This window comes from Triplophysa dalaica, chromosome 13, assembly GCF_015846415.1.
Source record: "Triplophysa dalaica isolate WHDGS20190420 chromosome 13, ASM1584641v1, whole genome shotgun sequence".
NCBI lineage: Eukaryota > Metazoa > Chordata > Actinopteri > Cypriniformes > Nemacheilidae > Triplophysa > Triplophysa dalaica.
Window position 1 is genome coordinate 87,501 of NC_079554.1, and position 26,733 is coordinate 114,233.

Here is a 26,733-nt window from a genome sequence, read left to right on the forward strand (position 1 = left end):
CAGCCAATCACAACGCACTGGGTAGCTGGCCAATGTAAAGCACTTTTAATGACCGTGTCTAATGTTTCACGATTTGCACTAGGACAGAGTCTAGTTTTATGACATTCTGAATGCTGAAGTGAGTTTTTGTACATCACATTAGATTCTGGAAAATACACTGGTAATGTGTCTTGGCTGGGATCATTAGATTTTCTGAATGTGACGTTTATTGTTAAACCGTCCTCGAAATGTGACGTTTATTGTTAAACCGTCCTCGATCAAAAACTAGTAATAAGATAGCAGCATACGTCAGTTTGATGATGTAGCATCGTTCCTGTCTTTTGTTTACACAGGGCCGTTTCCATCACCCCATCTAGCAATTTTAGTTTAATTTCCAGGGATCACTGCTCTCTGTGTGAAATGGGTTATTGTGATGGCAAACGTTAGGCTTTATGCACATACACATTCATTTTTAATTCTTAAGCCCTGCATACACATACTACTATATTTTACGGACATATACAACAACATGTCAAACACACACACGGAGGCTCAGTAATATTTAATGATCTAATGTTGCCAGAATATATAATTATTAAGGAATGTTTAAAATAGTTTGGCTGCTCCGTCACACATATACGAACACCAAACCCAAATCATACACACATCGCTATCAAATGAAACCCTTTTCTTGGCAGCTTCCTGTGGAAAGACTTTTACAGCAAACATAAAACATATAGCACATGCCTTCTAGAACCACCAGCTGCTTCTCATATCAACTGAACGCTTAGAATGTGTTTTACAAGACCTAAACAACAATGGTTGAAAACCTCTTCCAGAATACAACTAACAGTGTATTTACAACTTCATCGATATGTTAAACAAAAGATCTTCAAGGCTTAATTACGTCCAAAAATCTAGGTGCTCCTAGGAAGTGCTTATTGTTAACATTAAGCAAAATGTTTGATAAACGTCAACACACTCAATTATGCTGAAATATCAGCAGTAAAAAGTCTGGTTTGTATATTTGAGAATCAGAAGAACACTTCAGTAACCATAGAAACAGAAGTTGAATTTGTACAGCATAGAAAGGTTGTGCACGTGACGAGAAGCGAGTCACACCCACTGAGTGGCAGAAAGACTGAACGCAGCAGTTATTATTAGGGGTCTGCATCTTTGGGTAAACAGCGAATCGATGGGATTTCTATTCAACAGGTTTTCGATTAGACACAATATAATTTGATTCGCAATGAAAATCGATTCAATTACATTCCATTTAACGAAGACAAACTGTTCTGAATAACAATTATAAACTCAATGTTAACTAGTAACCTCAAAACATGATCCACTAATATTTCATGAATGTGAAATACTTCAACCTAAATTAAAACAATTACAGCTAGACACCTACACCTACCTTTTTAAATGGGCATAACAATTGAATAAAATACCATATGTTGCATGCCCATGTTCATAAGTGTAATGCCAGGGCTCTAGAGTGCGACCAATTTGGTCGCCTATGCGACCTTATTTTTCAATGGTGGGACTTAAAATTATCAGAGGTCGCACCGGTGCGACGAGCCGTTCGAAGGAAAAAAAAGTCTCCGCAATTATGAAAGTCTTCCTGTGATTCAACAACAGACAGGCATTAGGCACATATCGTGGTCTAAACCAATCAATGATAGTATACGGCGGACCCCCCTCTGATTGGCCGTGGTCCAGACATTACTGCACGTGTTTGTACCAAAGGTCGCGTTAACTGAAAATTCTCTGACATTTTTTTTTACCCGTGACGGAAACATCTGAAGGCCGTCCGTCATTTTGGCGGATTACAATGAGGGCAATTTGTAAATCCACTTTTCCCTTCAGCGTGATATGCTCGCGAAGCGACCTGCGTGCTTTCACCTTTCATCGGTACTGACTAGACATATGTGATGCCATCTGGGAAAACCCGTCGGGTGTCGCGCTGGGACGCGGGAAAGACAGTTGACCTATCAAAGTAAACCAAATAACATGAAGAATGAAGGAGTATCAATGCATATTTTCCGCCAGTCCTGTGTAAACTATGTCACGCAAAGTTGTTTTATACCATGTTTTCGTGAGATGACAGAGCTCTCAGTCTGCATCACCAGGAGTTATAACTGCTCCACTGCTCACGCGAGCCGGACCGCGATCGCAAAACATACAAGAAATGATCAAAAGTCCAGACACTACGCACATGATAAACAACGTAAAACTTGCTTCACAACATATTAGTTGTTGTCCGTAATGTTTGTTAGTTTCCTTGTGTAGTGATAATGGCAGAGGCTCGTTCTTTAAATGTGCACATCATTTTCCTTACTTTCGTTTTATTCAAACGGTTTTGTACAGTATTTTTATAGACTTCAACAATAAGATTTTTTAAAATAAATTGTTATTAGAGTAAGTCTCTCACCACTGGAAAAGGATATGGACATAAAAAAGTGAACTGGTAAAATCAGTATAATGTTAAATGCGTTAAATGCGATGCGGTCTAAAATTTGGGTGCACCTGAGTTTTGTGGTTTTAAGGCGCACCAGTGCAGGCAGTGCAAAAAGTTAGTCTAGAGCCCTGAATGCTGACTATAAAGAACATAAAACAAGATTTCTATCTGAAGTATTACAACACCATGATGATGATGTGCAGTCGGGATGGTAAGATTCATGCATTGGCATAAAAGTTAACGAAGCATTTGCATCACAATGCAACATTTCTAAAATATTTGCATGGGCTACAGCCACATCCTAGGATTCCGAGGGCACCAGAGGTCAGCAGACCAAGTCTGGTTCTGGCCTGACACTCTTCCAGTTCAGCCAGACACTGGTGATGCTGGGCAATCCACCTGAAGACAACCTACATAAATCCTAAACCAGAATAATAATGGACAGTCCTGAATATCTCTTTTCTATCCACACCAGAGCATGTGAGCGGAGCTGTGCGGTGAGAATTTCCACTCCCCGCTCACGTGATTGTTCGCCTCCCGCCGGCTCCACCACTCAATGTCGCACCAGACTTCTCCTCTCAACTCCGCTGTTTTCAACCGAAGCCTTACCCCTCATTAACACCGAATGTTCGGCTCCGATGGGCTACCGTAACTGATTGGGTCTGGGTTGGGTCTAGGTTCTCCTGAGGTTTTTTTACTCCATTGGAGTTTTGGGTTCCTCGCAACCGTTTTGCACTATTTGCCTGGCCGGGGGGGCTGCTTTAGAATTCGAAATTTTTTACATAATTACTATTTGCATATAGGAATTTATAGTCTGTTTAATATTTGACCTGTGTTTCTCTCTCCTTTATCTTAAATGTGTGCTTTCACTGTGTCTGTCTGTGTGTACGTGGAGCATTTGTATGTGTATGTCTTTCTTTTGTGTTTTCACAGTTATAACTTTAATTGATTTGCTTATAGTCAATATGTCTCATGTACAGCTACTCTGTAACAAAGGGTTAAAATTGTAAAAAGTGCTATATAAATAAAGTTGAGTAGAGTTTAGACTGATGCCTCATTATTTGCGTGAAATATTTTAAACGCGTTAATCTGGAAAAATGAATTACATGCGTTAACGTTATTCTTTTTATATTTAGATCATCTGTGTATTGTAGTGTGTTACGGTTTCGGTGTACTGCTGTTGTTGTTGTTGTTTCTGTGCACTGGATGATTTTTTGAAAAAACTAATTTCACTTTTGTGCAAACATACTTGGCAATAGAGCCATTTCTCTGAAGATAGATTATAAAATGGTTTAAAACTAAAACATATAAATCAGTATTCAGTACTAACCCTAACCGTAATAATAGAGCACGTACCTTGGGTGTAAGCCACGTCGTCAGCACCCATGCTGAGTCTGCGAGCCTCTGTGCTTTTGTCACGCTGAGGTGAAAGCGGGTCAGACTGGTACAGGGCGTCGGGGTCTGCGTAATGGTGATCAGTGGGCAGACTGAGCAGGTTAGTGGGCTCAAATGTCGGCGACACCACTCCAGGAGACACGGCAGGAGGTTTATTTGGGGAAACAGTGATTTTAAAGGTGTATTTGGTGTTGGGCTGCGTGACCACCACACGAGGAGATGTAGCTGTGCCTCCGGCTCCTACGGAAGGGCGAGATTTGGGCGGGTGGTGGTGGATGTAGGCAGGCCCCATGCTCACCTGACTACCCAACCCCCGCATACTGGAGGAACCCTGAAGTGTCGGATTGGCAGAGATGTAGACGGTGGGCGGGTTCCGTCCCCCTCCATCATCAGAGGAAGCGTTGGCAGAAATGTAAAACTTGGGATGCGAACGAGGGGCGCTGGGAACTACGGCGCATTCGTCCGAGGGGGCTGTGGCAGCGGCAGGCGGGGACCCGGAGATAAACACGGTGGGTTGACTGCGGCTCAGACCGGCTCCTCCGATTGAGATGGGAGTGGAGGGGCCAGTTCCGGCAGCCAGCGAAGATGAAGACGGACAGGATGAAGACGCAGAGCTACATGCTACTCGCGGGGCAGGGCCAGAGCGCAGGACAGCACCCGAGGTCGTTCCTGAACCTCCGGACCCTCTTTGTGGAGACTCCAATTTGATCTCGATCTGGTTCTTCCGCGGCCCCGTCGAGATATTTTGGATGTTGTACTGGCCAAAGGAAGACGAGACCTGGCCGGCGGCAGAGGAGGGTGACGAGGAAGAAGCTTGCGACGCCACGACCGAGGGTATGGAGGGTGCTTGGGTGTTGGTGGGTGAACTGATAGGCATGTACACATGTGAGGTCTGATGCTGGGTCCCGCTCCAGGAACTCTGGGAACCCGCAGGATGAGTGATCTGATAGATCTGCTGAGTAGGCTGCGAGGTGGGACTGTACTGTGCACGGCCTTGTACCTGTCGCGTAGTGCCCGGCTGGGTCACGTACGGGCGTATGTAGATGGAGTTTGGACTGTTCAGACCCGACTGAGGCCCTCCGTGAATGTGCAGGGAGGTGGGTGTATTCCGACCGGTGTTTGGAGCCAGTGTCACAGTGATAGGGTTGAAGCGTGGTGTCTGGGGCGGTCCGTGACCTTTGCTCCCAACCTGGTAAAGACCAAGCTGCTGGGGCGGCTGTGGTTTACGAGCGGACACCATGGCACTGAACGCGCCGAGGCTCGTGGGCGTCTGAGTAGGCACGGGCTGAGCTTCAGGCTGGTAGAATTCAGACGGCCCGTCGCTCACGCTCGGGACAAGAGTTCTGCTGCCATTCATCCTTACTACATCTCGCTGCACAGCATCATGGGTATTCTGTGAGACGCCAAGGTTGAGCTGGGTCAAATGATTGCACAGGTCTGTCAAACTCTGGTTCCCTTCGCTGTACAAGAAGCCAGGACTAACCTTGGTCAGGTAGTCGCAACACGCAGCCAAATTGTTTTTGTTCTGGGAACAAAGTGAAAACAAAATGAAAATTGTAGCCTCAGGTATGATTGAGCCATTATTTGAGAAAGTTGGCTGATGTATCTGAAGTTTTGAGGAAGATTAGTGCTACTGCAAAACATCTCCTTTTATGAATTTTCATGCAAGAAATTATATAACTATATGACAGCATGTATTTCAGAGTCAAACAGGATTTCTCAGAGTGAGTTTTTGATAAAGACAAATGTAGATTTTTTGTGCTGGATTTTGATCATGCGAGAAAAAAAGATGACTCCTGACTGTGTGATTCATCACCTCTAGGACACACTGAGAAACGACGTCCTCCGGGACTTCTGGAAACTTCTTGCGCAGGTGGTGCAGAACCTGGTTGTCAAACTGCTGGTTTCCCTGTGCCATTCGTCTAATGCCGCAACAGACCCGACTCAACCGCAGCACGCACACACACACACACTATCTCAGCATCTGCAGGACAACAAGAAGAACAAAAAGAGAAAATGACTGAAGGAACTCTGAGGAATACACAAGACAATAACATGTAGAGAAGATGAGAAAATGTCTCTCATCGGATCTGAGGCACAAACAATGTGAACGGGAAATCCCTAGTGGCATAAAATAGAACAAGGATTGCAAGTTAACAGATTTTACTATTAGATTTACTAATCCTTGTGTAAATATAAAACGATCATGCTGGCATATTTCTGATGTTATTTAACCGACAGTATGTATAATGAATAGGTAAAATTATATGCCGAAACATGCAGTCAGAGTAAAAATCTTGACAGACTGATGTTAAGAGGTCTATAAGGTTTTAGCTCTTTCACTTCTGTCTTGCTTGTCTTTCTTGTCAAATGTATTACTGTGTTGAGAACGATTCATAGATTTTAAACGCACTCAACGGTTTTATTGTGATGACTTGCCTGATGCGGCAGTTGAAGTTAAAGACTGCAGCAGTTGATGAATGCTGAACTCAACGAGATGGAGGAAGAGGGCGTACGTTCTTTCACCATGATCAATCCCTTAGTCTCCAATCCGTTGGGCATCAGTGATCTGTGCGGATCATAGATCATTCGCAATCCTTTAAACCATTTTATTAAATGTGTTGAATTTGTATTATCATTCGCTGTCGACCACGAGCTGCATGCAAACACTGAACTTTTTACAACCTCAACAAACGCTCTGAGTTGCAGAGAAAGATGCTGGCGCTGACGTTTAAAAAAGCTATCAGGACGTTTACTGACGTAAACTAATGTAAAACAGATGCTAGCAGCTTAAAAAAAGAAGTCAAGTCAGAATGAATGTTTTTATCCATCGGTGATAGTGACTGTATCTGTGATCGATTAACTAGAAGATAAACAGCGCTTCCGCGTCTTCTCTCTTTCCTGGCATGCTTGATCAGAGTTGACACGCGGCCGCATGCGCGTCCGCTCTCCCGTGTTCGCATGCGATCTCAATGAGGTCTGTGGCTGCGCGCGCGCGAGTCCTCAGTCCCTACCAATGAGTTTGGTGCAGTGTTTTGTGTTTCAGACCCCTCTTTTTATTTCTTTAATTGGTTAGAATGATTTATTTTTGAACAAAGACACATTAGTAACAGTGCACTATATTTTCACTCTTTCAGATCTCCCTATATTTATTGGTATATATATGCAAATGTTTTGCTTTGTATGCAAGGAGGGAGTGATTGTTCTAAATAAAATAGTTTGTTCAGTTGTGTTGTAATTAGGGATGCACCGGTTGACCGGCCATAAATCCAAAGCCCTTTTTCTTTACACCAAATATAAGACCAAAAAGTCAGTGCAGTCAAGTAAACATCTTCGTTCAAGTTGTTTAAATTGTTTAACTATGCAGTTGTTGGCTTTAATTTCACATGGATACAGTTGATCTATTAATTTTTAAGGCCAGTTTATGTAGGTTCAACCCAATAAAAAAAAAAGCTGAATGCTGAAGCTAAATATCTGTACCATCTTTGGATTGAATGTGCTTATTGTGCAGTTACTGCATTTAATTTCAGATGGTTACAGTTATTATTTTCAATAGCCAAGGCCAGTTTGGACTGTGAAATACCAAATAAACATGTTGTTTATGTATACTCAATTTTTTTTCTTGTTTGTTGCTTAAAGGAAAAAAATCGGAAATCGGTATTGGAATCGGCCAGTTTGCAGGTATCGGAAATGAAAAATCACGATCGGTGCATCCCCAGTTGTAATCAGTGTGTCAAAAACAGAAGTATAACAGTAAATAAATATCGGTTCTGCATATCGTGTTTCGGGCACAAAAACATGCGAATATTCGGTATATGTTTTGATTTTAAAAAAACGATATCGGTCGATCACTACTGCATTTATTTTAATTTAAGAACTCAAATATTTATTTTAATGATTTAACCTGACATGTTTACTGTTCCAGAATGTTCTATATGTTTCTAAAAAATAAAACATATTGTGCTCAGTGGAAAAAACACAGTTTATTATAAAAAAATGACACATTGTAGATATGTAATAGTTATACCGTGAAACCGTCGTAGTTTTGCTCAAGGTTATCACACCATCAGAATCTCATACAGGCCTATCCCTGATCACATGACAACAATTTTGAGCTACAGGAAAAATATGGATTTTGTTAGAATTTGAGATTTCCATAAAAAATAAATTTGTTGCCCTCGTCTCACTGTCCCAATGCTCAAAATCATAATTAAACATCTAAAACGATCTTCATTTGTTTACGTTTTATGAGAGGTGCACCGTTCCTAATACAAACGGGATGTGTGTCCATCGGAACAGAGGCGTGTGCTCCTTATAAGAGCAAACTGTTCAACAGTTTGATTATTTTTTAAAAGTTCCATTATCACCGTATTAGACGACCCTATTTGCAGGTAAGCTTTTATAATAAATGTATCTTTATTTATGGATAATCTCTTTTCCAACACAGCTCAAACGCAATGAAGTTCAATATTACATTTTATAATCACATTAAACAGTCTTCATTTAACATATCACCAAGTAAAACAAAACTATAAACATTTTGAACGCGCAACAGCACATTTAAAGCCAATGTGAGAAGAACTTTTAATGTAATATTCGTTTTCAAAGTGTAAAATTGTTTTTTATTAAGATCATTTACAAAGATAAGCATGAGTGATTATTTTACACAAAAATGTGCGTCAGTGAAAACCATCACATTGATCACGCAGGAGTAAGTAGTTTGCATCAACTTTTACAAAATTTAGGGTTAGGGTTTTAAACATTTTAAAACTCTGGAATCTGAGAGTGTAAATAAATCTAAATATTGAGAAAATTGCCATTGAATTTGTTAATCAGGGGCACTGTGGTAGGTCTTCCAATTATATATTTAAGGTACGAAATTTACAAAATATCTTTACGGAACATGAACTTTACTTAATATCCTAATGATTTTGGGCATAAAAGAAAAATCCATAAATTTGATCCATACAATGTATTTTTATCTTTCACAAAAAAAAATCCCGTGCTACTTAAGACTGGTTTTGTGATCCAGGGTCACATATTGTTTCCTAAATTTAAAATGCGCTAGAAATTCGAGGTTAAATGCTGCTTCATGTGAATTGCGAAAGTGCCGTCTCACAAAATATTCACAAACAAAGAAACTAGCTAAAGTCGTACTTTGTCCAGGGTTAACATCGGAGAAACCCTGCTGTGTTTGCAGTGGTATTCATTCCATATGGGGCATATGCTGTAAATCCAACGATATTATAGAGCACATTTGGTTTTAAAGGAAATAAAGCTAAATCATGTTAGAGTTGGGTTTTGCCATTATTTTTCGATTGACACGCATCGCAATACATTCGAGCAAACACGCGCAGAGTTTTGCACAGGGTCACTTATCTCACTCACTGTATTTCTCAATTTGCAAAAAACACAGCAAATACAAACATTAAAGCTCTGCATGCAACCCAGCATTAAATAAAAACACTCCTTATATATTGAAAATTATTGATTTCTAATACTTTAAAATCTAAACCCTTTTTTTATTAAATTATGTATTTATGACTAGTATTAAATATAATTATTAGATATAAGTTCTTGTAACTTTGATATTAAAGACAGCACTAGTCTTTTACATCTAAACATCTTAACTCTTGCACGTCTGCTGACTGAGTCATTGAGTTTGACACGTCAACTCGAGTTGAGTGAAGATCTGTGAATAGACTGCCACTCAGCGGTAAACAAGAGTCATCACACATTAAATAAGTAACGCCGCGGAGACGGCGGTGGTGGAAGGCTCATTCTGGTTGAGTACCTACTGTATGGTGCGATTCTTATACTCTCAGTTTCTCAATGATTTACGGTTAAATGCCACCACAGCTGATAGCCAGAGGGCGCTGTGTGGGTACCATAGGTCACATTTACCCAAAATTCATTGTCATTGACAGATTTTTTTACCAGTGACAGAAAAATCTGAAGGCCGTCCGTCATTTTGGAGGATTACAATGAGGGCAATTTGTAAATCCACGTTTCCCTTCAGCGTGATAGCGAAGCGACCTGCTTGATTTCACCTGTCATTGTTACTGACTAGACATGTGTGATGCGATCTGGGAAGCCCGTTGGATGTCGTGCTGGGACGCGGGAAAGACAGTTTACCTATCAAAGTAAACCACATAACATGAAGAATGAAGGAGTATCAATGCACATTTCCCCTCAGTCCTGTGTAAACTATGGCATGCAAAGTTTTTTTTCTATCATGTTTTCGTGAGATGACAGAGCTCTCAGTCTACAGCACCAGGAGTTATACCCGCTCCACTGCTCACGCGAGCCGGACCGCGATCGCAAAACATACAAGGGATAATCAAAAGTCCAGACACTATGCAAATGATAAACAACTTAAAACTTGCTTCACTGCTTATGAGTTGTTGTCCGTAACATTTGTTAGATTCCTTGTGTAGTGATAATGGGATGCACCAAATATTCGGCCACCGAAAATTTTCGGCCGAAAATGGCCCAAAAGAGCATTTTCGGTTTTCGGCCAAAAGACTTCTATCACCGAAACAATACGGCCGAAATGTTGTGATGACACAAACAGATACCGCTCCTTTGATGCATCTGTAGCGGACGTTATTCCTTTAATTGCAGCACTAAAGCGTCTCCTAAATTGCATGCACCCTCAGGGCTCTAGAGTGCGACCAATATTGCTTTACGTGTGTGAACCAGAGGTCGCGTAATCCGAAAGATTCTTTGTCATTGACAGATTTTTTTTACCAGTGACGGAAAAATCTGATGGCCGCCCGTCATTCTGGCAGATTACAATGAGGGCAATTTGTAAACACCCGTTTCCCTTCAGCGGGATATACTCGTGAATCTACCTACGTGTCGTTCTCATGTGTACTGACTAGACATGTGATGCGATTTGGGAAAACCCGTCGGGTGTCACGCTGGGACGCGGGAAAGACAGTTCACCTATCAAAGTAAACCACATAACATGAATAATGAAGAAGTATTAATGGACATTTTCCGCCAGTCCTGTGTAAACTATGGCATGCAAAGTTGTTTTATACAATGTTTTCGCGAGGTGACAGAGCCCCCCAAATACAGCACCAGGAGTTATGCCCGCTCCACTGCTCACGCGAGCCGGACCGCGATCGCAAAACATACAAGCGATGATCAAAAGTCCAGACACTATGCACATGATAAACAGCGTAAAACTTGCTTCACTGCTTATTAGTTGTTGTCCGTAATGTTTGTCACCTTCCGTGTGTAGTGATAATGTTAGAGCTCTCGTTCTTTAAATGTGCGCTGCACCATTTTCCTTACTTTCGTTTTATTCCAACGGTCTTGTACAGTAATTTTATAGACTTCAACACTAGGAAATGTTTTTTTACTAAATTTTTATTAGAGTAAGTCTCTTACCACTGTAAAGTGTTTTTTTACTTGTGATACTGGACTGTTGGTCTTTTATTTTCATATCTTAACTTTAAACACGTTTTTCTCCAAATTCCCTTCCTGAACATCATAGCACTTCAGACGACAGAATAAGTTGGTTATTCTATTCTTAGGCTACTTATTATCAACTTTGCACATCTGCAATTCTTGGTGCATTTGTTGTTGTTAAAGTTCTACAGTTAACATATGGGCAATGGGAGTCTTTGTTTTGATACACTATTATGTTGAAGGCCTACAGAGAAAATATTGTTGTATCTTAAGCAGTTGCACTTGTTCTGAATAGACTTTCTTGTAGTAGTCCTACAGAGAATTTTTTTTTTTAAATGCACTTGACCTAAATGCACTTTGTTTTAATGAGAGAACATTTAATTGTACAACTTTTCAGCAGGCCAGTAGACCTGTACATTATTATTTAATATACACATGAGTGGGGTCAAGTTAAACATCTTAGTTGAATTTTATTTTATACTGTGCATTGTTGCAATGTGCCAAATAAATATTTGTATAATTTGTAATTGATTTATTCTTTGAAACTTTACTATTTATGCAACTGCAATGCCTTGATTTTAGTAGAGTTAGTACACAGTCATAGCCATAAATGCAAGGGTACTAATAATTAGGGATGCACCGATCCTACTTTTTCCTTTCCGATCCGATTCCGATACCTGAATTCTGTGTATCGGCCGATACCGATTCTGATCCGATACTAGCACTGTTTTTCATGATCAAAGTAGACTTGCATATTTTAACTTTTATTGCCAGAGGTGGATAGTTAAGAATGTTTACTTTCAAGTACATTTTAAAATATATGTACTTTATCAGAGAACTTTGGACAAAAAAATACTTTCCTACAGTATGAAGCACAGCATATTTACTCCACTACAGTCCATACATTTTTTAATTTTTTTTTTACTTTAAATCCATGAGTCCATTAAAATCTACCATTTTCCTTCACTTAAGTATTTTTACTTAAAAGTATGATTTTTTTAAATGTTATTTAGTGCTTTATTTAACTTAAAAATACATACAAAACAAAATGTGGTCTCATTAAGCACAGATACTTACAAAATGTTTAACAAATAAATTTCTGTTTATTGCACAAAGCTACCACAATATAAAAGTCTCCAAACTCACTCATGCACATCCTGGACACAAAATGATGCGCTTAATACATTCGCTTCTACGTTATTTAAAGTCATGCGCATTGGACGCAGAATGATGCGCTTAATGCACCCGCTTCACTCACGCACATCCCGGATAGTGATGATCGTGTATTCGCGGGGATCTTTGCTTCCCAAGTTCAAAACAGTTATAACACAAAGAGAAGAGATATGTTATGTGTTTAAATCATAGTACATTGCATCCATCCTAAAGTAAAAAAAAAAGAGTTATAGTGTATGAATGACGCATAACATAGACCGGTTCCGGTGCTTGAATCTAATAACTTTACACTCAGCGAGTACAGTCTCCGGCAAAATGCATTTTAAACAAAACCACAGTCTATTATCTAGTGATTAGGAAGAATATTAAAAACTTTGGAAAGAGTAACGTCCTGACTGTTCCCGGACACACGCATGCTGGATTGAGATTGACAGATGACCGCACCAGCGGAGGTCAGAGTTTTTTATTTATGCTATATTGGTTTATTCCTCGCATAAAGCTATCAAAATACATGACAACGAATACAGTGCATGACACAGTTTATTTCCTGATAGTTAGTCCTTTATGAAGCTTTAGAGTAACTTCCACGGGTATCGCAACGGATCGGACTGAAGAGAACCCGTCAGTCCGATACCCGATCCAGCAAAAAACATCCGGATCGGCCCCAATTCCGATCCAGAGTATCGGATCGGTGCATCCCTACTAATAATTGGCATAATTTCTTTCGGTGTTTCAGTTTTCGGCCTTGGTTTCCTCTTTTTCGGTTTTGGCCAAGAATTTTCCTTTCGGTGCATCCCTATTCTTTAAGTGTGCCCTGCACCATTTTCCTTACTTTCGTTTTATTCAATCGGTTTTGTACAGTATTTTTATGGACTTCAACAATATATTTTTTTTTAAATTAAATTGTTATTAGATTAAGTATTTTACCACTGGAAAGTGACATTTCGTTGTGATACTGGACTGTTGTGCTTTTATTTTCATCACTTAACTTTAAACACGTTTTTCTCCAAATTCCGTTCCTGAAAATCATAGCGCTTCAGTCGACCTCAGCCATAACTTTAGTTACACACACAAGGTATGAGCGAAATAAAAACTGATTTGGAAGGGCTTGAATATGGTTTCAAAAACTGTAATAGGCCTATATAAATTTGCACCATGTGTTGGGTTTTCCCATATCTAATCCCATATGAACATTAAACGATTAAATATATAGATAAAATATAAATAACAACGGCTTTATTGGGCATTCAGTTGTCTTAAAATAAAACAAGTTCTGAGACGCCAGTACAGCGTGATGACGTCACAAACATACTAATAACCACCTAACCCCTCCTTGCACCATAGTGACCGGTAATGATAATTATGACAGATTTTTTTTACTTTTTTAATAAAAAAGTCTAGCGCATCCTCTGGTGTGTACGTTTGAAAATGCGTGTGCAGCAGTCAGACAGAGAGATGAGCAGCCATCAGTTAAACAGAGTGGATGTAGCCGCTGATGAGAGAAGATGAAAAGAACAATTGACAACTTTTTCGTGAATAAAGTTAAGTTAAGGACTGATCCGTCCGAAAATCATAAGCAATGCTCCGACACGGAGCCTTCAAACCCTGGTCCATTTATCTTGAGATCTTTAAAGTTAAAATTTCAGTTCACTGAAGCACTTTAAGCACCACCACTTTTTCAGTAAGTTACCTTTCTTGTAAATTTGTGTTTCAAATAAAGAACTTTATGTTGACCACATTGTTAGTTAATCATTTACAAGTAAATTTTGCCTATACTGACATAAAAAAAAAAGTGAACTGGTACCTAGTAGAGGTCGACCGATATGCGTTTTTCAGGCAGATACCGATACGGATTTTTCCATGCAAATTAGACCGATAACCGATATTTTGAACCGATATATATATGGTGTAAAAACGTAAATTTATATAGAAATTAAGAACACATGCTCTGAAACATTTGAAATATTTTTAATTCTGACTGAGAAATCTTAATCATAACACTTATATTAATACTACTAAAAGAAAGAAGGGAGCACCGAGCAGAATTCTGTGAACATTTTGTAAACCATAAGCAACACAGTAAAAAACAACAAGCAACAAATGAAAAAATGAATTGAATGTAACAAATTATATTTATTTATGGAAAAAAATATGTTCTGATGACTTTAACATTGCATACGATACTTTTCAATTAATCATTATGCTAATCATTGGATTACCTAGCACAATTTGAATTTATATATTAAGTGTAAATAATTGGATTGCCTTCATAGCTTATTGTGTATGTTGTTGAAAAGACCGCAATATTTCCATGAAGCTATAACATGAGCATGAGAGCGCTCTGACTGAAGACCGACGATTCAAGTTCTTTATGCTTTAAAATGTCTTGTATTTTTGAAATGGCGTCATTTTAAGTGACGTGCAAAACACCAGCTCGATCAATTACAAGAAACGCGTGTGCAGTGTGCTGCTCGCTTGCAGAGCAAATCATTGTTATACTGAGGATGTGAATTATATCTACATGATAATAATGCGTAAATCCCGCGGAACCTCCCGTGTTGATTGGCCGGACTCGTGACTTAGTCCCAACAAATCAGAGGGGCAGTGGGCGGGCATTACTCTAGGCAAACCCCTAGAGTGACGTGTTCCGACTGCTCTCGCTAAATCCTTGGCTGCGTCAGAGCCAAAAAGCGCATTTCAAAATTAAATGACTTTATCGGCAAATCGGCTTTGAAAATGATCGATATCGATTATCGGCTAAATCCTTAATATCGACGCCGATAATCGGCCAATTCGATAATCGGTCGACCACTAGTACCTAGTACCTAGTACCTGATACTTTTTTTATTAACACCTCGGTTGAGGTTCCAAGTGTACCGTACCGATACCAAAATGTGACGTGTTTACACAGAGATCGCTGATTGGGCAGAGAGAATCATTACCAGCGTCATTGGATTTGCACCACATGAATACACATTTTAAAACGTTATATTGGCATTTAGTTTTAAGCTTTGTGACCGTAAAATAGAGATCGAGACCCTTAACTCAATGCTAAATGCTACTTTAGCTTACATTCGTGCGCTGTCGAGTAAACCAAATGATCGCTGTCTGCGCTTTTCTTTAAGATTTCTCAAACTCTCAAACCATTTTAGTGGAATTTTGTTTTGCTGCCATCCGCTATCGATATGCTCCATAACTCCTGTGTTGTGCGTGTGTTTGTTGCTTTCACTACAGCAGTAGAGGCAGCGCAACAATGACAATACGTTTATAATCCCCACCCACTTTGAAGCGATGCTAAACTGCTGTGGAAAAGCAAAGTGAACCGAAGTGAAATGAGCTGAACTGAGCAGAGTCGTACTAAACCAGAGGGTATCATGCAGTGGAAAAGCGGCAATAGTTTGCGTAAAACCTACTCGTTTTCCTCCTTCAAAACACCCCCACAACTCGTCTTTCAAAGAGGTCATTTCTGAGCGTGCTGAAATCGGCACAAAGGAAACGCATGGTAGATCTGACATAAAAACGAAACAAAACATTAAAACGAAAGTCATTTGAATTATAACATTTCGTGTCATTTTTTCATGTAATCAACTGTTGTTTTCAGTGTCGACAAGTAGGAACTGTACCGTTCAAACGACTAGTCGATTAGTGTCACACATCCCTACTGTATAAGTACTCAAAATTAATATGAGATTGATCTTTAAGAGATTTATTATCAAACTAATTTAACTGAAGAGCAAAGTGACAAATACAACAAAATTACAAGTCATGAGTCGACATCAAAAAAAAGAGGATAAATCCTTTACGCAACTTTTTTCCAGAACTATATTTTACATATAAAACACAAACCAAGATAATTTCTCAATTTCTGACTAAATAAACACATTTTTTTTCTATATTCCCTATATATTTTTCTATGCATATTTTTATATATATTTAATAATATAATAAATCGAATTGAATACATTATATAGACATTTAAAGGTGTTTAATCCTGTTATGCAAGTAACAAATTTACAATGTATTTAATTTAATTAATAATCACAACCAACCATATGAAGTGACAATTAATGAATACAGAACACAAAAATATATGACAATGAATTGTTAAAGGATTTAAGTCTCAGTTAAAAATGGTTATTTTCAATATTTGAAGGGAGTTATAATATTTTCGGTTTTCATCCTTATTTATGATATTTTTCCCAGGAAATAAAATCCACCCACCCAAATCTTTGCTGTGTATGTTTTTAAAATCTGTTTGTTTTGAACCCGGCTCTCAATGTAGTGATTTAAACAAATAAAATATTAAGTTGACGTTACATATAATGAAGTATAAGCATTAACCGCAGCACAATGAAGTTTAACGTTAACGGTCCATGGCTGACAGCGAGCATTGGCTTGTTTTGAAATCATGACAGCTAAGTTAACTTATGAAAATTAAACAGCATTTCATCGACGATGGTTAAAGGAATCTATAAAGATCATGAATGTCTTGACATGTGTAAAGCTTGACATTCGTCTAGCCAGATAGTCGTATATAAGGTTTATGATCGAGAGATTCTGACACTAAATAACAGAGCGCAGCTCAACCGGATGCGACGTTTTTAAAACTTTCACAACTTTTTCACAACTTTTCTCACCGTGTTTTCGGACAATAAGGCTTCGACGACGTTCTTATACAATACGAAAAAAACACCGAAAGAGAATAAACACCCAGAAAACGAATTTCAGTCGAGTTGTTTAAGTCCATAAACAGTTTGAAGGCCTACAATCCGCAGCGTTTGTCTTACCGTGTCAGCCGCCGCCGCCCGGGCCACCTTCACCCCGCCGCCGCTGCCGCCGGACAAACGCCAGGCCGAAACCCCTGAAAAAACACTGCGCTGCGGGGAGAAATATCAACCCGCCCCCGCTCTTTCACACACTCGCTGATTTTACTGAAGGCTCTTCTCCTCCCTTTTCACTTATTTCCCTTCTTCCTTACTCACGTCCAACAGACCCGAATCAAAATAGTGTCACACAATATGGCGTCCGCACGAGCCAGCGTCTATCGCGAGACTGTGTGTACGTCATCGCGAGACTTCGCTAGATGCAAAACCACAGCTTTTGACACGGTTAATAAGTCGTTAGTTCATATTTGATCAAATTCTATGGTTTGAACAATATTTCATTCAAAGTTTAAAAACATTTTGTTCTCTTAAACTTGAGATAAACAGGGTTATGTGACGAGTCCAGTTCCTGCATTGCTTTTATAGTTTAGCCTTAAGTAATATAGTTAACCAACAACACTTTAAATGGTTTGAAATTAATGAAAGTCACTTTAAAAAAGCACTTCTTTCTGAAGACAAAACATTATTTTGTCTTATATTAGTAGTGAAGCATCTTTGTCATTGAACGATTAGATTCCTGTTAGAGATACATATCCTATTTGGGTGTTATAATTTATAAGAATTCTGACGTAATGGTGGAATCTAATTTTAGACCTGAAAAATTCAAAAGCTATATGATTCATGGCTAGCTAGAGACATTTCCATCCATGAGAGTTGTAAAACAGAAGGGTTAATGGTTGGAGAGTTGGACTTCTAACCGAAAAGTTGCAGGTTTGAGTCTCACGACGGGCAGGACATCAACAGTGTTCTCTTCCACTCTCATTACCCACAACTGAGGTGCTCTTGAGCAAAGCCCTTAAACCCCAATCGTAAAACTCTCGGCCCACTGATCCGTGTGTGTGTGAGAGATACTATACTGTACTTAACCACATGTCACTTTACTTTCAAACAAAAATATACTGTGTGCTCAAAAACAGATAAATTAACATCATTCATTACATGGTACAGAGTCTGAAAAAGTCCCTATTCATATCATTTTTTTCATAGATACCATTCTGCAAATATAATATTAGATATAATTAGTAGATTTATTGGCTACTGTTTGTGATAAATGTACTTTAAGTAATACATCAGTTGAAGATCTGTAAGGGATAATCCACGTCTAGTCGTGCATTAAAGGATTCGATTGTACACAATTTGCCAGTTCATGCCATTTTATACAGACATTCAGTAAACTTCACGATAGTCTTATGTGGAAGGGATTAAGTGTAGTTGTTCCGTTATCCTTGGCTGCGCGTGAACCTGAGGCTTTTTTCCTGCATAATTTTTCTGTCACCATCATTTGTCGGAAAAACCTATACAATGGCCATGTACTATGAAAATACTTTACAGAAGGAATGTTCTATGAAAATATGACAGTCTGTATGTACAATGAACAATATATACAGAAGGCTATATACTGTGAACATTAATGTACAGGTGGTTATGAACAGATAACAATTTAGACTATATAATAGTGCAAGTGACTTAAGTGTGCATTAATTACAGACATTAGCTATTAAAGTTACAGTGCAATAGATGAGTTAATGCGGTTTTTAAAGGTACGGTGCAGTATATGAGTTAATGTGGTTATTAAGGTTACAGTGCAGTAGATGAGATAATGCAGTTAATAGAGTTATAGTGCAGTAGATAAGTTAGTGCAGTTATAAGAGTAGTCCAGTAGTGCAAATGATCATTCAGTGTAATATTCCTGGTGTGCAAGTGAGCAGTATAGAGTGCAAATGATGCTATGTGTGTGTAAACAGTCCGGTAGAGCAGATAACAACACTTTAATAAAAAAATATAGATATAAAGATATAAAAATATCACTTTAAGTCAATCTTTCTGTTAAATTCAACAAACACTGGAATAATGCAGACTAATTTGGTGTGCTCTCTTAATTTTTGTTTGTTGTATGTTTTTGTTGCACTAAAGATAAATCAATGGTAATTGTAAAGCTTTTCTGGATAAAAAGGTTTCACAAATATACGTACGTGTTCTTTTTTGTATAAACCAAAAAACGATAAAAAAAAATGCTATGTATAATAACCAAAATACAGAATCCATCAAGTTAAGGGTGTAACGTGTGTTGTTTAGCAGCAGGTGTCGCTGTGATGTGCTGTTCGTCTATGATCCGCTGTGTTGATGAAGAAAAAGAAGATGAAATATGGCGGCTCCCACTGACGGCGTGCCGGGGTTTATAAGAGATTTGAGGGAGTCTTTTAAAGCTAAAGGTTGTGAAATCTATCCTTTCAAGGTAATGTTCTGAAGTAAATAAAGCACACGGTCTATTTAACACGTTAAATGTTACAGCTAAAAGACGAGAGTTTGTAATTCTGAAATATTTCTTGGCCGCTAATGTCCATTATTCTTAAATGGTCAAATACCACCGAAACATTTACCAGTAAGAAAAACAATCATGTTAAGAGCACATTTACTTTGTTGGCGGGTTATACTTCTAAACCGTGCGCCAACCGTACTTCTGCTATCAGTGTTTATGGACATGAACCGAATTGTCATGAATATTTGACGATGTTTGTTACAGGTTGAACGGTACAATGCTTTGACATCAGAAGTCCATCATCTTTCATATGCAGATGACAGTCTGGCAGCAGTGATCCTTAGCACACCGTCCATGTTTGAGAAAGTTTTCCTGCCTTTCCTTCAGAGTCACGAATGTGAAGCGACCAGAGACCCGATAGATGAGTGTGTCACTCAGACGATCTCCTCCTGTGTTTCTCTGGTAAGACACAAACATGGCTTTATCCTACACGGCTTTCCTGACATATATCTCCATTGTTCCATTGTTTAATGCCTCCTCATTTATTCAGTGTTGTCCACATCAGTGTGTGGATGTGATGTATGATTATGAGCTGCTGCCCAGTAGGAGACCCAGGTTTCTTGCCCAAACAGCTGCACATGTGTCCGGAGCAGCGTTCTACTACCAGAAATCAGATATCCACAATCCTCCATGGCTTGACAAAGTAAGTGAAAGACACTCTAAATCAGTTTATATTTACAGATCAGTGCTGTATAAGGGACAACCGTTGAAACCATGATGTATGAAATCAAGCGTATTCCATCATATGTACATATACAATGTAAAACTAAAATACATGTACAAACATTAGTGGGGGTGCTCCGATCAGGATTTTTGGAGCAGATCACAGGACCGATCACAGGAGCTATTTGAAGCTTTCTCAGTACCAGAAGTGAAAGTCTCATGAATTAACAAATGAATATTAGTAAGTAACATATTTGGAAACACTTTCCTTGAAGCATGTATGTATAATGCATTATAAAGAGTTATTAAAGGGTAAAATGCATTATTATTATTAATAATGTGTGTTGTAATGCAATGCATTATATGTAGTTGTAAAGAATTATAACCAATTTAAAACGTGTAGTGTAACAATGAATTGCTTAGTGTTATAATATATTAACTGTTATAACAATTATCTAAAGGACATTACAATGCATTAAAATGTGCATTACAATGCTTTAAACTACTTTTATATTAATCATTAAACATGCATGCTTCAATGAAAGTGTTACCACATATTTTCATAAAACATAAAAGCCGGTGACATGAGTCCCAGAAACCCTTTGTCTTCCACAGTATAAAGTGGCCGTGATCAAGGCAAGGCAAGGCAAGTTTATTTCTATAGCACATTTCATACACAAGGGCAATTCAAAGTGCTTTACATAAAATGATTGACAGAAAGAAATAAAACGTATCTTTAAAATGCAAAAGATTTAAGATCACAAATACTTTAGATTTTAAGAAACAATAAAACGGCAATAAAATTGATTAAAAAATGTTAGTGTATATATGAAAAGAATAAGAGCAGAATAAAATAAATTAGAAATAGAAGTGCAGTTGATGTAAAGCAGCACAGTGCTCAGGTTGTGAATGCACAGCTAAACAAGTGTGTTTGTTCAACTGTTGATGAACGTATGATGTCTTCTGGAAGCAGATTCCAGCTACGGGGCGTAATTGCTAAACGCTGACTCGGCCTGTTTGAATGAACCCTTGTTATCTCTAACTGACTTGAACCTGATGATCTGAGAAGTCTGTTTGGTTTATATTCAATGAGCATATCTGAGATGTATTTAGGTCCTAGACCATTAAGTGATTTATAGACAATTAATAATACTTTCAAGTTGATTCTAAAAGTAACTGGTAACCAGTGTAAGGACCTGAGGATTGGAGTGATAAGCTCAGATTTTTTGGTTCTGGTCAGAATCCTGGCAGCATCGTTCTGTATGAGCTGCAGCTGTCTGATGGTCTTTTTGGGAAGACCTGTAAGGAGTCCATTACAGTAATCCACCCTGCTGGTGATGAAAGCATGAACTAGTTTCTCTAAATCTTGGCTTGAGACAAAACATCTGATTCTGGCTATGTTTCTGAGATGGTAGTAGGCTGATTTGCTTATTGCTTTGACGTGACTGCTGAAACTAATGTCCGACTCCAAAATGACACCAAGATTTTTTACCTTGCTTTGTGTCTTTAGACCTCTTAAGTCAAGGTATGTTTTTACCTTGTTAGTTTCATCCTTGTTACCAAAAACAATGACTTCAGTTTTGTTTTTATTTAACTGAAGGAAGTTTTGATACATCCAGCTGTTAATTTCATCAATGCATTGGCAAAGAGAGTCAATAGGCTTGTAGTCATTGGGTGAGAGGGCTAGATAGATCTGAGTGTCGTCTGCATAGCTGTGGTAGGCAATTTGGTACTTTTTCATTATTTGGCCAAGTGGGAGCATACACAAATTGAAGAGGAGCGGAGCAAGAATTGAGCCCTGTGGAACACCACAAGTCATGGGTGTCCAGGCAGATTTGTGGTTGCCTATGTTCACATAGTAACCTCTCACTTTAAGGTATGACCCAAACCATTGAAGTACCAATCCAGAAAGCCCTACCCAGCTTTCCAGCCTATGTAGGAGTATGGTGTGATCTACCATGTCAAAAGCAGCACTGAGATCTAGTAAAATCAGAACTGATATTTTGCCTGAATCAGAATTTAATGGAATATGATTAATTATCTTTATGAGCACTGTCTCTGTGCTATGATGCTGACGGAAACCAGACTGATAATTGTCCAGGTAGCCATTTGAGTTCAAGAATTTGGTCAGCTGATTGGAGACAACCTTTTCAATGATCTTGCCCATAAAAGGAAGATTTGATATTAGTCTGTAGTTAGACAGTAAGGTTTTGTCTAGATTGCCCTTTTTTAGAAGAGGTTTGACAACTGCATTTTTTAGGGACTCTGGGAAAGTTCCTGAGGGCAGTGAGGTATTAACTATTTTTAACAGATCTGCTTCCAAACAGTTAAACACTCTTTTAAAAAAGGATGTGGGAAGTGTGTCAAGGCTGCAAGTTGACGCCTTAAGATGCTGTACCGTTTCCTCCAGGGTTTTGACATCAATTGTCTGAAATTCAGACAAAGTTACTAATTTCTGATGTACTGAAGTCAGACTGACCTGACTGCCGCATGGAGCTTTGCTGATTTCCATTCTGATATTACTGATCTTTTGAAGGAAAAAAGTTGCAAACTCATTGTATTTGTCATCAGACAGCATTTCCCTCGGAACTTGACTAGGGGGATTTGTTAGTCTCTCTACAGTAGCAAAAAGGGTGCGAGTGTTATTTATTTTGCAGTTTAAAATGTTAGAGAAAAAAATTACCTATTTTGCCTAAGTCAACATTGAATGCATGCAGACTGTCTTTATAGATGTTATAGTGAACTTCAAGTTTGGTTTTTCGCCACATACGCTCAGCTTTTCTGCATGTTCTTTTCATGCTTTGTACTTCTGGTGTGTTTCTCCAGGGTGCTTTACGCCTGCCAGTTATCGCCTTGACCTTTACTGGAGTAATGGCATCGATAGCATTTTTAGCTTTTGCATTAAAGCTATCGAGGAGAACATCCATAGAGTCTGCAGATATACTCGGTGACAAAGACAGCATTCATAAATAGCTCACTGGTATTCTCATTTATGAATCTCTTTTTTATAGAGACGGGTCTATTTTCAGTGGCAGGACTGATTGAGATATCAAAGAAAATACAGAAATGATCAGACAGTGCCACATCTCTAATAATAGTGGATGAAATGTTTAGACCTTTGCTAATGAGCAGATCCAGAGTGTGTCCACGATTGTGTGTGGGACCGTGCACATGCTGGATCAGATCAAAAGTTTTTAAAACATTTAAAAGTTCATTTGCAGTGTTGTTTTCTGTCTTGTCTACATGAATATTAAAATCTCCAGCAATAACAAAGCAGTCAAATTCTGAGGAAATAGCTGATAGCAGTTCTGAAAAATCATCAACAAAGTCTGGGGAGTATTTGGGAGGTCTGTAAATAATTGTAAACAGAATGCGTGGTGCACCTTTTAAAGCACTACTCAAGTATTCAAAGGACAGGTAGTCACCAAGTAAAACTTTCTTGCAGTCAAAGTGGCTTTGAATAGACCAGCTATTCCTCCACCTCTCCTAACAGCTCTGCAAACATTTATAAAAGTAAAGTTTGGGGGGGCAGATTCATTGAGGATTGTAGCACTACTACTTTCATCTAACCAAGTTTCATTTAGAAACACGAAGTCCAGTTTGTTACTGGTGATGAGGTCATTTACCAAAAAGGATTTGTTTTTTAGTGAACGGATGTTTAAAAGTGCTAATTGAATATAAAATAGCGTCTTTTTAGATAAATAACAGCTTTCAGTAAGTGAAAAATGTCTCTCACTGCGTTTTCTCTGTTCAGTGAAGCAGCACATATATGACCAAACCATAGCTTTCTTGTGAGTACAAAACACCTTTTACAGGCACCTGTCATTGTTACTGAATGGACATATGAACATAAACATTTGCTTGTAATTAGATTATTATTTTACGTCCGACAACAGAAACATTGAATAATAAGTGAAAAGTCTAGCGCAACCTCTCCTCAGCTGTCAGTAACAGAGACATTTTTAAAAGCATTAACCCTACTACAAGGACAGTAAGAAGCATAAAGAAATATCAGATTATCAGATAAATAATGTAATAAATTTGCTTTGAACCCGGTGTTCCTTTAGTTTTCCCTATATCTGTCCTGATAAGTGAACGAAAAACTAATGCCCTTTCCAGTCGTATGACAAAGCTATCTAATCTACTACCTCTTAGACGTCACACTGAGAATGACAGGGTTAAAAAACTAAAAACAGTTACTGATGTAAAAACTGTGTAAAGACGACACCACAGTGTGTGTTTGCGTGCACAGGACGCGGGGAGTGATGGATGCATATGCACCTCGAGTCTCTGTTGACCACAAGCGAGTTTAGCAAAACTGAGCAGGCATTTGAGAGTAAGATAATGAATAGAAAACACACGTCCCTTTGTGATAGTCTGCCTCCTTCTGCTCACAATCACGTTCAGTCCATTTACGATCACATTCTAATGACACGAAATGATAAATAGGGGAATTACAAATCGCCTTTATTGTAGTATGTCAAAATGACAGATTGCCTTCAGATTTTTCCATCACTGGTAGAAAAATGAATTTTCGGTTGTAGCGATCTGTGCAGCTGAGTATCGCTCGAGCTGCTGAACTGCCCGTTCACTCTGCGCTAGCTAGCTTTTAAAAACTACTCGCACTCCCTTAAGTGACTAACCCTCAAATGTCTAAAGAAGTTGCTGATGTAAAAATGTTTTGGGTGCTTTGCTTCCCGCATCCTGGAATTCGCGTAGTACACACGTTTCAGATTGATAATGCATGTCTATTTCACACACCTTGTAGAATTGCCAGACCGGTGAAGACGTTTTCATAGCGCGTAAAATAAATGTCTCGTCAATTTTGCGTCATCTGATCGGCTTTTCTGGATCGACTTTTTGGAGGCCGCAGATCATACTTCGCAAAGTGATTATCGGCCGATTATGACCGGCGACCGATCAATCGGAGCACCTCTAAACATTAGTATTGTCAAATTGTTTTCTTTGCAGTATTCAAGATCTGCACACATGGCACCTTTTTTGTTCTTTTAACCAGTTCGTCCCGTTTACATTTTTTGCAAATAAGAACCAACATTTCAATTTGGGAGAAATGTTTTCATTTGAATCTCTTCATGTTCTGTTGTGATTTGTTCTATACAGAAGATGTTTGGAGTGTGTATTCACCCCAGGCTGGGCGGCTGGTTCGCTATACGAGCTCTACTAATCTTTAAAGATGTGCTGCTGGGAGATGAAGTTCAGCAGAAAGATCCTGTAGACTGTGTGAGCCGACAGGAGGACAGAATCGAGCTGCTAGAGAGATTTAACTTCCGCTGGCAGGACTGGAGTTACAGAGACATCATACCTGCAGAGGAACGTTATTCACCTCGACAGAAAGAGTACTTCATAACTCCTCCTGCACAGCGGGGGGCGCTGCTGAGACACTGGGGCTTCATGACAGAGAGTGACACGGAGTCCACAAACAAACAAACAGAGCTGAGCAGACCCTTATGAATACCTTCATCATTCCTCTTTCCTCATGTGTACTCAGAGTAACATACAAGAGACTCCTGGACAGGAAAAGATGTTCAAGCAGTTGAAATTAAATGTTTTCAGAGGATGCCATGAGTGTTGATGTTGATCACACTGAAACACAAAATACTATTGTGCCTTATTTCAATCATTTGTTTTATAGTTGAATCATTTGTCTTGAATAACAACACAACAGCCAATGTTCAAAATAAAGCATTCAGATTATAGGTTTGTGGACAAGCAACAGAAGAAATGCTTCTGTGATATTTGTCCTAAACGACATTGTTGTAGTATGTTACTTGTGTATATAAACATGGATAACATTACTGCATATGACTTGGTTTTATTACCACTTAGTTGAGTTTAGTCAAGTTTATTACTGGGTTGTAATATTGTAGCCCTGATTTCACAAACAAACCTTTAGATAAAAGGAATAGTTCATAAAAAAGTGATTTTTTAAATAAATGTATTCATCGGGCTTTAACAAAACGTTTCTACAATTTAGTTAAAGCATAAAAAACCTTTACTATCAAAATAATGAAACGGGCAAAATAAAAATGACAAAGCAACACTAACAATAATAAGTGCAGATAAATATGAAAAAATCCATGAATCCCTGGAGTGTTTGACTTTCTTCAGCCGGACACAATGTGAGTCATTTTGAAGGATGTTCAGGCTCTTTCTAGCTTGTAATGGCATTGAGTGCCCCAGTTAAGTTCCACAAAGCACTTATATCCATCATTAAACTCATCCTTACCATTCCAGGGGGTCTTAAGAAGTCAGTGTTCCAATAAAAAATGTTGTGGTGGGGCAGATTCTGTGTACTATCATAATATATATTATTATTCTGTCTGGTCCATTTATTTATTTATGTAAACATGTCAGAATACACTGACTGAACTAAAAAAATATGTTTCTCTGTGTGATTTAAAGTTTTATGCATGTTTTTC

The 26,733-nt window shown here is 38.6% G+C and overlaps 2 protein-coding genes across 4 annotated transcripts in view; one reads left to right on the forward strand and one right to left on the reverse strand.

Moving 5' to 3' along the window:
* The window catches only part of tab2 (TGF-beta activated kinase 1 (MAP3K7) binding protein 2), a 35,904-nt gene extending 18,445 nt beyond the window's left edge, over positions 1–17,459 (reverse strand). For 2 of the 3 annotated variants that reach the window (XM_056763929.1, XM_056763927.1), the window contains exons 1-4: positions 17,215–17,459; positions 6,275–6,404; positions 5,652–5,819; positions 3,797–5,360 (exon numbers count right to left, since the gene is read on the reverse strand). In XM_056763929.1, the coding sequence (XP_056619907.1) occupies positions 3,797–5,360; positions 5,652–5,753 (1,666 nt within the window). In that variant the 5' untranslated portion in view covers positions 5,754–5,819; positions 6,275–6,404; positions 17,215–17,459. The remainder of the gene's footprint in view (positions 1–3,796; positions 5,361–5,651; positions 5,820–6,274; positions 6,405–17,214) is intronic. The other variant, XM_056763928.1, reaches the window with a different exon arrangement.
* Positions 17,460–19,443: 1,984 nt separating this feature from the next.
* On the forward strand, positions 19,444–26,114 carry mmachc (metabolism of cobalamin associated C). The gene is made up of 4 exons (XM_056765141.1): positions 19,444–19,546; positions 19,835–20,032; positions 20,121–20,273; positions 25,415–26,114. Exons 1-4 carry the CDS (start codon positions 19,457–19,459, stop codon positions 25,763–25,765), a joined length of 792 nt encoding a protein of 263 aa, XP_056621119.1. The 5' UTR covers positions 19,444–19,456; the 3' UTR covers positions 25,766–26,114.
* Positions 26,115–26,733: the final 619 nt, after the last annotated feature.

Coding starts and splice junctions, on each gene's coding strand:
- mmachc (XM_056765141.1), top strand. CDS start 19,457: ATGGCGGCTCCCACTGACGGCGTGCCGGGGTTTATAAGAGATTTGAGG. Junction 20,033..20,120: donor TCTCCTCCTGTGTTTCTCTG/GTAAGACACAAA, acceptor TCATTTATTCAG/TGTTGTCCACATCAGTGTGT. Junction 20,274..25,414: donor ATCCTCCATGGCTTGACAAA/GTAAGTGAAAGA, acceptor TGTTCTATACAG/AAGATGTTTGGAGTGTGTAT.